This window comes from Prionailurus bengalensis, chromosome X (assembly GCF_016509475.1).
Source record: "Prionailurus bengalensis isolate Pbe53 chromosome X, Fcat_Pben_1.1_paternal_pri, whole genome shotgun sequence".
In the NCBI taxonomy this organism is placed as follows: domain Eukaryota; kingdom Metazoa; phylum Chordata; class Mammalia; order Carnivora; family Felidae; genus Prionailurus; species Prionailurus bengalensis.
Genome location: NC_057361.1, coordinates 122,775,687 through 122,787,936, shown reverse-complemented (window position 1 = coordinate 122,787,936; position 12,250 = coordinate 122,775,687). Strand labels below are relative to the sequence as shown.

General features: G+C 44.9%; 1 protein-coding gene across 8 annotated transcripts in view; it reads right to left on the bottom strand.

The window, feature by feature from the left end:
• AFF2 (AF4/FMR2 family member 2) overlaps window positions 1-12,250 on the bottom strand; it is a 454,373-nt gene that overhangs the window by 286,243 nt on the left and 155,880 nt on the right. For all 8 annotated transcript variants that reach the window (XM_043570624.1, XM_043570628.1, XM_043570630.1 and 5 more), the window contains exon 3: window positions 5,598-6,458. In XM_043570624.1, the coding sequence (XP_043426559.1) occupies window positions 5,598-6,458 (861 nt within the window). The remainder of the gene's footprint in view (window positions 1-5,597; window positions 6,459-12,250) is intronic.

Below are 12,250 nucleotides of genomic sequence, written 5' to 3'. Positions count from 1 at the left end.
GGGGCTCGAACTCATGAACCGTGAGCCGAAACTAAAGTCAGACAATTAACTGACTGAGCCGCCCGGGCACCCCAGAAATGAGATGTGCTTTCTTGAAAGGGAGTAGAGAGCACTGGAGCTCGGAAGTTACTGCTTGAGCTGGTGAGAGCACTTGGCTTGAGACAGTTCCTAGGTTGCCACACGTGAAGCCTTTGGGAAAGTCAAGTTTCAAGTTCACCATTACCATCTGGTTGCCACATCACCCAGGCATTCAAGACACCTAGAAGGCAGCCTTTTGAGCCCTATCTTACTTTGGTGCCATAACCCCACAGCTGCAGACAAACTGGCCTATCTTCAGAATGTATCTTCTGTGTTCTTACCTCCCTTTTTGGTACCTGCCATTCTCTCCATCCATCCCTATTCGCACAAATACGAACTGCCCTCCTGATCCCTCTTCACCTACTGTAATCCCACCCAGGATTCAAGGTCAAGTTCAAAATGCATCTTGCATCCTATCTCTGTAAGACCTCCCGGGGTTACTCCTCTGTGTCAATGGCTGGCAAAACACCCCAAGACCGTGAGGATGGTCTCAGCCGCCCCTCCCCAAGACACCCTACCTGATCACCCAGCACCTCTGACCTCTCCATCACGAACAGTGCAAGGCTCCGTGTTCTACCTGTATCACCAGTTTTCCTTCTCAGATGCCTCCCTGGGGCCACTTCAGTCAGCTTAGGGAGACACTGAAGTTATGAGGGGATGAAGACGTGTGGTAAGGAAAAAGAATTTTATTTATTTTTTATTTTTTTTAATGTTTTTATTTATTTTTGAGACACAGAGAGACAGAGCATGAGCAGGGGAGCGGCAGAGAGGGGGAGACACAGAATCCGAAGCAGGCTCCAGGCTCTGAGCTGTCAGCGCAGAGCCCGACGCGGGGCTTGAACTCATGGAGTGTGAGATCATGACCTGAGCTGAAGTCGGACGCTTAACCGACTGAGCCACCCAGGCGCCCCATGGAAAATGAATTTTAACACCAATGACACCATGCCATTGGAGACGTCGTCAAAAAGCACAAGCGAAAAGCAACCACTAGGGGATGGACTGACAGAGGACATACAAAACTTTCTGGATCCTACGCTTGTATGGACTGAATGCTAAGATCAGTCCCGATGGGGTGGGAAGAAGACTGCTTGGGTGCTATTTTATTTCCGTGACAGTGGGCCCCCAAATAAATAAACTGGTGATGCACATCAAGTGGCAAGTGCTCGGCCTGGTTGCACACAGCAACCCTCCCTGAAGGAGCTGCCTCAGTGGTTCCTGTGGAGCTGCCTGGGCACATCCGGCACCTGAGTGCTAAGTTCCCAGCATCCTCAGCGGTTCTCCCCCAAGGGACTTGAGCTTCCCCATCTACCTCACAATACATAAAGCTAATTATACCCACAGTGTTCACTGCATAGGACACACAACAAAACGGGCAGTCACAAATGTGAGCAACAGCTTTGCAGCTGGTTGACAAAACCAGCCACTAAAATAAGCGAACACCAGATCCCATCATTCCTATGGGTTCCATCAAACTTTGCTAAGAGACTCCTAATTTGGAGGCAGCTGGAGCCTCAGATAGCCTTAGGGTCACAGCCAAGAGCGGCTTGCAAGGCAAATGATCCTTTATGGTGATGACACTCCACACGTTAGTATTGTACTTATGAAAGCTTATTGACTTAGGATGGAAATACTTCATACCTGTCACTGGCCCTTTCATTTGCGTGCAATCATTTACTTCCCAGACAGTATACTAACAACAAATTGTGCCAAAATGCACAGCTATCTACACCAAAAGATTTGTATCCCAATGAGAAACATAAGCAAAAATGTATGTAATGAAATCACGTATAAAGCTACATTTATTAACAAATTCATTTCCTAATAAAATACCATCTGCAAGTACCCTCAGTTTCCACTGGATATAAATAGGCCTTTTACTGTTTTCAGATGCAGTTCCCAGAAAATTCTTCTAAGCTCAACTGAAGAACACATCAGTCTTTTTCTTTTCTCCTTTTTTTTTTTTTTTTTGGTTGCCTGGAATGTTAGTAAATTCTGTAAAACTAAGTTTTTAAACAAATTCTGTTCCAAAAGCATGCTTCAGTTGAAAAGCTGACCTTTCGCCATAAAGTTGGTTAGACTTCTAGAATCCTTCTTATTGATACAGAAATTCGAAGAAGCCAGGAAATATGTCAAGGATGGGCCATAAGTAACACTTCTCCACTCCAGACACGAGCACAGACACGGAAAAGAACAAGGGCATAGGCACGTGCTCGTGTCATTTCAATAATAGTTTGTGTCTCCCAACTCACAAATATATTAGTATCTGCTTATTTGTGTATCTTAGAACGCGGTCTGTTTCCTGGGCATTCAGCCCCCCGCTGCTCCCAAATGCACTTCACTAACACACGGGTCGACCTCCTCTCACTAGAACCAGGGACAGAGATGGGAATACACAAAGAGACCCTCTTTGTGACTGCTCTCTGGACAAGCCCTTTTGAGTAATAACTCCAAGGAATGCTGCCACTCATCAACGATGGCTACTTTGACTGGGGACCCAGAACCCAATGCCTGGACCTCTCGGCGCCAGGGACCGGGGCTGAATTCTAATGCTAAGTGCTTTTGAAAAGTGCATCAAGATTTAATAGGGTGAATTTCCAGCCTTGGTTAGAGTTTTAGCCACATAAATTCCATTAGGTGCAAAGCTCCATAATGCTCCACCCTGTCTATATTTATGCCTATGTTTTAATCTACACCCTTCTAAGCTCCCTGTCAGGCTGTCAATCTCCGGTTTCCTTTCCTCCTACCCTTGCTTTTCATATTACCTTTGAAGCCAGGATGTTCTCCTGACTTGAGGGCCCTAAGCTTGTGTCTACCCCTCTTTCAAATCCTTTCTTGAGACCAATATTTTAAAATAAGTACTCTCTTCACTGATCTCTTACCGTGACTCTATTGCACCTGACCCATTTTTCATACAAGGCTCTACCAAAGTCTATTTGTACTGTCACCAAAGGCTGCGTGCACACAGGCTGCTCCTTGGATCATCGTCTCCGGAGTGAAGATAGCTCAGACTCTCTTTGGAAATGTACCTCTCATTGGTGCGCCAGAGTGCTGAGCAAAAGCATGAAGTCGTTTCTGAATCTGGGTCAGCCATGTCGTGAATGTAGAAGAGAGGGGATGACAACAGAGTGAATCTCACTGGGTCTGTGACTTGTCACTCCACTAATGAGGTATGGACATAGGCTGACAGACCCCTTGATGGGCCAGTACAACTCCCAGACCAGTCCCGAGTGATGGCGCTGCCGTGGGAGGAGGGACCACCACCAGGTACCGGGGCAAGAGAAGGGACAAGAACAAGGTCCCAGCCTCTCATTATACTCGTCTCTCAATGCACGTTTCCTTGTGGATGTTAAGTATTACAATCCTGTGTGAAGTCATCCAGTGGAAATTAGGATTAGGACTTCCCAATGACTGTGCAGGAGCAGAGCAGAACGAGACACGGGCGATCAGGGTCCAATTAAAGAGATACAACGAACGATGGACTTTCTAGCAACCGTTTACCTTTTCCGTGTGAGTTGCTTCACACCGTGGCTTCGAAAATGTACTCAAGTAACCAATTTTCAAATTCATTCACTCAGCAAACATTTATTAAGTCACTACCACGTACCAGGCATTTGCTAGGCGCTCGGGATACAGAGAAGAATGGGACGTTCCTTGCTCTCAAGGAGCTCACAGTCTAATAGAGGACACAGACACATCAACGGGTAGCTATGATACACGAAGTAAGTGCCAGTCAAGGGGTACGTAAGGCGCTAGAGGACTCCAGAGGGAGCAGTCTGTAGTAAGCCTGGTGGAATTAGGGAAGCTTTCACAGAGAAAGGAACAATCGGGTAGACCCGAAGGAGGAACAGGACTTCACCGGAAGACAAGGGAGGGTGGGGACAGATGCTCTAGGCCGAGAGAACAGCGGGCACGAAAGCAAGGAAGCGTGACAACGCGTGACATGATGGGGAGCCACAGGCAGCTCCATGTGGCTGGGATTTCATCTGTGCACGAAGAGACGGTGAAACGTGAAGTCAGAGGAGAAGCATGGAATCGGCGTGAAGAGCTTTGTATGCGGGACTAAGAGATTTGGACCTTGTCCGGGGAGCGATGAGAAGGCACTGAAGAATGCAAAGCAGGGGTGACGTGGCTACGTCAGCCCACTGGGTCAGCCTGAATGGAGGATGGTTTGGAAAAGAGGTGACACTGGAGGGAGGGAGAGCATATAGGAGGGGCTGTCTGTGGGTGCCCACGGGTGCTCCGAAAGGCGGTGAGGGTGAAGAGGTGACAGGCTGGGGAGATACTCAGGGGGAAGCTTGACAAGACTTGATGAATGATGAGAAGCAAAACCGCCTCAGAAATGAAACAGTATTAAAAACAAGCATTCGGAAAATACAACCCTCAGCCCCACTCCTCCCCTTCTTTTGTGTTCCCATCATCCTCTGACATCCCCACATCTGCTGAGTACGGATAACGGCGGAAGGGCCAGAGGTGCACATGGTCAGATTTCTGTAATTGAGACACCACTACCTCAGAATCTGCAACAATTCACACAGACTGACTGTGACTCCTATTGAGTAAGAATTTCAACCTACTTTCTTCCTCTGTGTCTTTTCAAGCCTTTAGGCCCCAGTAACAGGAATCCAATCTAAAAGCAGTGGCTTCTTCCAATCAAGACTTGAGGAGCAGTAGGCAGCCGCTTACATGGTGGTGTCTGAGGGGCACCCAATATATGTCCCCCACCCAGGGACCACAAGGCCTGGGATCCAATCATTAGCGATCCATTCCTTTGGGAGAGGCTTTGGTCCCTCCGACTTCTCTTTTATAAGGCAATGACTCCTGAGATGGGTAGGACAGTTAGTCATTCTAAACCCAGCGGCACTGTGGTTGAGCATATGCCTTTGGCTTTGACAGAAGGGGTCAAGGTAGTGTAAGAGGGCTATGTAGGTACCTGCAGAGGAAGGTGGTGCAGAAGGGAGGACTGAGGGATACAGAGGACAACGTTAGGATCTTGCCAAGGAATAGCCCCCACAAGCACTCAAGAAACTAAGATTCTTAAGGAATGCCTTCCACTTCCGATGCCAGCAAATCACACTTGTACAGTCTTGTACCTTAAGGAACTTCTGTGTTTTATGCTTATGACCTGCTACTTGCTAGTGAAGGCCTACGGTGGCTCACAATCTTTTCAGGGACTTCATACTGTTTACGACCAATTACAATCTCCAGTGTTACTAATCTGTACATATTGCTACAGGTGCACTCTCTGAAACTATTTTAGAAGTCCAAATTTTCATTCACTCAGACTGACCTTGTCTGCTGCCATTCCACATTACGGAGATTTAACTGTATTTGCAGAATGTTAATCAGTCAAGTCACAAGCCACAGAAGATCAAGACTCAGACTCTGACCTTGAAGAGTCTCATCTACGGCTCAAGAAGGTAAATAAGAGGTGCTTGTGAATACTTGATTATAGCGGTGAGAGAAGTGAACTAAAAAGAAAAAAAAAGAAAGAAACAAACAAAACTTGAAAAATTACTTACTTCACTTGTTTGGAGAATCGTGAACTTGGGCAGTTTGGGCTTTGAACTGGCCGCACTGGGTTTTCCATCCAACAGTGATCCGAATGACAGATTCCCAAAGCTGTTCTCAAATTCAATGGAAGGTTTCAGTGTCGGAGGGATGTCCGGTGCCTGGTCCTGGCCATCCATGGGTCTGACATACGCGGTCGGTTTTTGCTGCCCCATGTTTGTTTTGCAGTAAAGCCCTGGTGGAAAGTTCTGAACCGAAAGGCCACTGCTGGGAGCTAACAAAGAGGAGGCAACTAGGGGAGACCCAGGAGCGTGCACTGTAAATTCAGATTCTTCTGGCGAGACGGACTGAAAGATTTCTTTGAAAGCATCCCCTCCACTGGACTTGAGGCTATTGTCTTCCTTCGCAGATGGGTTTGACTCTTCGGTGGCCCCGACCTGAGGTTGTTCAGCCGGGTAGACGAAGAAGTCTTCCAGTCGGGCTTGGGGCTGGTCTTGCGCAGGCAGCTGCATCTTGTTTGGCTGGCTACTGGCCTGGCTGGCTGGTACAAGGCTAGCGTTATGACCATCCCGTGGCCAGTCAGCTTTTGATTTCCTGTTGCCGTGTATTAGAGTGGAATTCAGTATCACGACAGAAGGCGGAGGCATTGGGGCCGAGGGGTGAGTGTTATCCTGGTGAGGTGGGAGCATTCGGTTCTTTTGCTCGGGGAGAAAGCTTGGCTCGTTTTTGTTGATGGGAGGCTGGGGCACAGAATTCTTTGGGATTCCCACTAGATGATTCTGATTAGAATGGTTAGTTAGCAAATCCTTCATCTCATCATAGTTTCCCAGCGTGTTCTGGACTCGGTTGGCAAGTGCATCACCTTTGTTTGTCTAAAATAACAAAAAGATGGGGGTGGGAGGAGAGAGAATGAATAGGTTTGTGTTTCCTAATGTTAATGTTTCAAACAGATGTCCTAAGCAGACTAGCATATAGGGTTCTTTAAAATTCTCATGCTGCGGTATAATTTCATACTTTTCATGTGCTATGTAAGAAAAAAAAAAACCCCAATAACACTATGGAAAGAGCCTCTTGGAATGAGCTGTGTGATTAACGTTTGTATACTCCCTGGCCTATCCTTAAACGTGCTCATTGGGAGAAAGTTTTAAATGACGTCGCTGAAGAATTTTGTTAGCAAAATAACTTCTTTTAGGTCAGAGGAGCTGAACCGTTACATTCCGCGTTGTGAGGGACAACTTCAGCCTGGTGAGCCCGGGAATTGTAATGGAACATTCGACTTATGTTTGTTCTTGACACGTCAGCCCTTTGCGCCACATTATACCATGAAAAAGGCTTAGCCCATTGGATAAGGAAGTCGGTGAAATAGTGCGGTCGTGAATATATTGGTTCAGAAAAGCTCAACATCTAATTGAGCTAACATGACTAAAGCGAATCTAATTCCTTTTAATGAAAGGACTGTATAAATTACTAGTGTCTGCCTACACATTCTGGGGGCAACTGTGTTTACGTATTGATGATTCATACTTGTTTGCTTTGAAATGGTGCAATTGTTCATCAACACTGACTCAAGCTCTCCTGTGTCTTTTCAATGATTCAGAAAAAAATTTATTCAAGGACTTAAACCGCTGCTTACGTAAATCAAAACAAAGTCAGATTTCCAAAGTGATGTTGGCCACTAAATCATTCTGTGGGCAATCAACATACCGGCTCTATCTTCCCCTGCAGGAAATACTAATCTTGTTAAAATGGCTGTGGTTGTTCTTAAAACAATTAAGTTCCTGCATGGGTTTCTGTAATACAGAAAGCACAGCTATCAGAACTAGAAAACAGTGGCTAGCTACATACTTGGAAATGACTTTGACAAAAGCTCAGCTGTTCATCTCCGAAAGCGCCTTTTTATAATTCCCTTTACCTGCCCAAAGGTGTTCTCAAAACAAGCGGTTGAATTCAGAAGGGCAAAGGACTTCTTTGTGCTTAGGCTGCACTATCCTGGCCCAAGATATTGCAATGAAACACGGCTACTGGCATCCGTGGGGCCATGTGGCAGCAGGACCACTGGATGGGGAAGACAGCCACCCTACGTCACCTCTGGCTCCCAGGAGCCATAGGCGTGCCCTCCACGCATGGGAGGCAGTGACAACTTCCCCATGGATACCGCCTCCACTGCAGATAGAGGTTTAACATCTCAGGTTTCTCATTTGCCCTTAACACAGCCCCATCTCCTGGCATACACGGGGGTGTGCCTATCCAAGCCTGGGATTTCAGACTAAACCTAGGCTGTATGGCCGTGTGCTGTTCTCTGTATGTGAGGATGGAAGAGGGTGCAGATGAATGGAGGGTGAAGTGCAGGAAATGGATGAAATCACCCAGAGAAAGAAAATACAGAACGAGAAGATCAGGCTCAGGAGGCAACCCTGGGGAACATCAACCTTTAAGCGACTGAGAAAAGAAGAGGAAGCGGCAAAGGATACCAAGAAGGAGCGACCAGAGAGGGAATCAAACTGGTGACCTTGGCCCCGTTGTTAACATGGTCTCCATAGAGTGTATACAGTATCCAACTCACAGCATGTGTGAAATCATAGAAGACATTTCCAAAGAAATGAGGGCAATTAGGGAAATACGATTCCAGAGATTAAGGAAAAGTATGTTAAATATATGTTAAAAGGGTTCTGTTGGGGAGGGGGAATTTTAGAGATCCAATAGATGTCCATTTTAGTTTTCCTATCCACAAGAACATCTGATATTGCCTCACATGCAACATTGGTGCTAAAGCAGTGATGAAACAATTAACATTCCATATAATCCTCAGCCGAATAATCGCTCCGTTTTCAGAAGTACATTTGAAAGGCGTATTTAATAGATAGATATGAGCAGAACTCATTTTTATTCCCTGAAAAATCCCTACGTTTGTCCATTTTAATGGGACAAATTAGTCTTCAGCTAAGGCCAGAATAAACTTTGTATATACAGTGGGGTCTCCTTTGATGACGTTGTACAAACGAACCATTTGGGTAGCAGCCAAAACCAGTCTCCCTCCTATTCAGACCCGAAATTCAAAACAAGGAGATCTCATCATGCTGAAAGCCCAGTACAAATTTGATGCAAACTTTAAATACTTGCAAAGTTGTTCTGGTCCCTCAAACAGTTTACCTCTTGGGTCAGATTATTGCTTAACGAACACTAATACCTGGCTGTCTCCAAATGTCTGAACTGTTTATTTCCCATTTCAAACACCTTTAGTTTACATTGTCTCATTTTAATGAATTTGGATATGCTTCCTTCCCTTAGACAAAGAGAATTCTATAAGCTGAGTGTTTTTCCTTTTTGCCTTAGCTACCAGGAAGCTCAAAGCTCAACTTACCCAACTTTCACTGAAAGGTTACTGGACTTTCATTGAAAGTTCATTGAATTTCCACTGAAACTGAGTTCTACAGAATCAGAACCTTGCCTCGTGATATCAAAAAGACCACCACAATACCTCAAAGCCCCTGAGAAGTAATTCACTCTCTCCGGGCCAACACAATCAAGTCTCAAGAAACTTGAGACTCATCTGCTTGCAAGCAAGCTAGTTTAGCAGCAAAAAAAGGGGCCACCCACACTCATCTTTTCTTCAATGGGGAGAACCTTGGTTAGGTTTTAATGTCTCTTTATTAACTTCTACTGTTATAATGATCTGGGCTTCCAATGCATGCTAAGATTTTTTTCCCCATCTCTAGGTTTTGAAATTAGGAGACCTTCTAACCTGGCCAATGTCTAAAACTGTATCTACGTAAATAAAATCAGAGGAAAATTAAAAGTTCTCTCAATACGTCCAGAAGGTCAACCTCCTACCGTACAGGGTATGCTACAGTAATGATTTCTTTTCCTGCATAAAACTACGAGCTCTTAAAAGTCAAAGACCGCCTTTTGTTCGCCTTTACATCCTCAAGGCTTAGCACCATGTCAGATGCACATCAGGTACTCAAAAACTCGTTGCTAACACGAACAGAATCAAATTATAATTCATACCCTACCTATATCAAAATAAAGGATTTGCAACAGCTTGGAGTAAAAGGTACATCAACAGAAAAGCAAAAGCCAGGCTACCTTGGTTACCGTGATTGAACATTCAATTGAACTTTGAGTTTCCTGGTAGCTAAGGCAAAAAGGAAAAGCTCCCAGCTTATAGAATTCTCTTTGTCAGATGGAAGGAAGCAGACATATCTTAATTTATTAAATAAGATTAAATGGCTTTCGGATACTAAAACGTAATAGGAATTCTTCTCATTGGTTCAGTTACAAGAACCTCTGTACAATAAAACCATTTTTTTCAGTCCCAATTTCACAGAAGATGCAAAGATGATCTTTATGTGGCTTTTTCTTACAATGACAAAAAATGAGAGTGTTGCATTAAAGTCTAACTCGGTGAAGGCATATCTCTATGTGGAGTTAGGGGGCTAGGCTAATGGCTCCAGGTGTGGGGATTTCCTGTGCACAAATGACCTAGGGGCGGAGCCGAGGCAACTTGGAGGAATGAAGGGATGTCCACTCCCTTAGACTAGCTTCCTCACAGAGCAATGGTCTCAGAGAGACTCGTGAGCGGAACTGCACAGCAGACAGTTCGAGGTTGAGTTCACTGGCGACACTTTCTGAGTTGCTGATCGAAGGAAGAAGATCCACATGCTTTGCATAACAGACGTGCTGCGGCTACAGGTAGGAATTACCACGGTCATGCTTAAGACACATACTGGCAAATTCAACACAGTCACGAGGCAGGGTTAGGACAGAGGACACACAGACACATAGCCTCAAAAAGTCCACCACTGAACAATCTCCGAATAATTACCAGTACAGTCCAGGTCGCCTGAGTCGCCTCTCTGCCTCTCCACCACCAGAGCTGGGTGACTGTCAACCAGTTTTTAAATTTCTCAAGATGTAGCTATGAGAGCTACCAGACAGAAAACCCAATGGGGCCTGAAATACATTTATGCACACCCGCACGATGCACTCTCATTATACACCACAGCAACTTGTGATTCACACTCCACATGTTCTGTTTCACCCTCCGGAGTCTTAGTAATCCTATTAAGGAGCAAGGTATCCTTGGCAGTCTTGATTGGACATTATAAACATGGCAAAAATGAAATTTAGCCATTTCAATCAATTACAGCCTTCTTTCAATAGGCCGATTCTTTCCTTCCCGTGCTAGATAATTGGTTGATTCTTAAAGGTAACCTCTGCAGCTATTACTTTCTAAGTAATCACAATTTCTCCATCATCAAGGAAATGCATTTTCCAAGTATTTTCAGGCATAAATTACACGTCTGGTTTGTGGCTCATGACTAACAGCACTCCTCCATTTAAGCTTTTTGCCTCTCATTACTTTAGGAAATGCAAAGTTGCCTCAGTTTGCTTCTAATGCTATCTACAAATCAGTAAGTAGAAGTTCATTGCAAGACTAATGTCCTAGGAGGCTATTTGTACCATGGCATTTCTTTTTAATAAAAGTCACAAAATAATTTAAGTTTGGGGGCTCATTTTTTCCTTTTATTTCATTGTGGCTAATGCGTGTGATTTAGTAATTCCTTTTTCTCTAATTGTAATAGTTTTACAGTTAATCTCTCTAAGCTGTAAGTTGTTATTTCTTTCTTTAATTATAATAACAATGGTCTCTTGAACTTGTACAGCACTTGCCAGATTTCAAAGCAAGGTCTCCCAGCTCGTTTGACTTGATCCTCACAACACGCACATGACTCAACAGAGCAGCTCTGATCTCAGTCTGCCTTCTACCTCCCCGACCCAAATGACCTTGGGTAAGCCACTTAATCTCTCTGTGCCTTGCTTTCCTCATTCTTGCAGAGCTGCAAAGAGCTAGAAATTGTTAGTTGTTGTTGCTTTCTCATCATTATTATTATCAGGGATTCTTTGATATCAGGTATTCTTATTCAGTTCACAGAGGAGGAAACTATAGGTCAGAGGAACGAAGCTTCTTCACCCAAGTCACACAGGAAGTAAGCTTATCAGGTCTTCTGACCTCCTATGGGAGGATAAACAGCTTCCTGTGACAGATACTGAACCACACAGAACTGGGTCTAGACTCATCACTTACATGGATATGAAGCAGCAGAGAAGTCCCCTCGCCTCTCTGAGCCTCAAATTCCTTGTGGTCAACATGAGGAAAATGAGTACTCCGGCTGCCATAAGGACTAAACACACATGTATAGAGCCTTAGCATGTGCCTGGCGTTCGGTAGGCACTTGATACATGCCAGGTCCTTGTCCCGCCCAGTCTTTCCACACTAACCTGACATGGCAAAGAGCTTCACAGTCTTCAAGTGCTTTTGAAGACCTCCTTATCAGCACCACAGCACAAAGTCAGATTTGAAAGTTATAAGCGAAAAACGCAGCCATCACCAACCAAATCTAGGGGTGGTCAACATTCTTTCCATTCTGGGAACGGTACGGGTGAAGCAAAGAACGGAAAGAAACCAACCAGGCTGATGAGAGATCACCATTTCTTCTAACTGCCAAGAAAGGGCAGTGGGTCTTAGGGACCGATACTCATTGGCTTTATGAACTACCAACACCATTGGACAACTGATCAGGCCGAGTTGTAGGCTTCAAGATGACAAGAAGTTTCCTGAAAGTCCCGATCCACCACCAGGAGTTCTGATTTTTAATTTGAT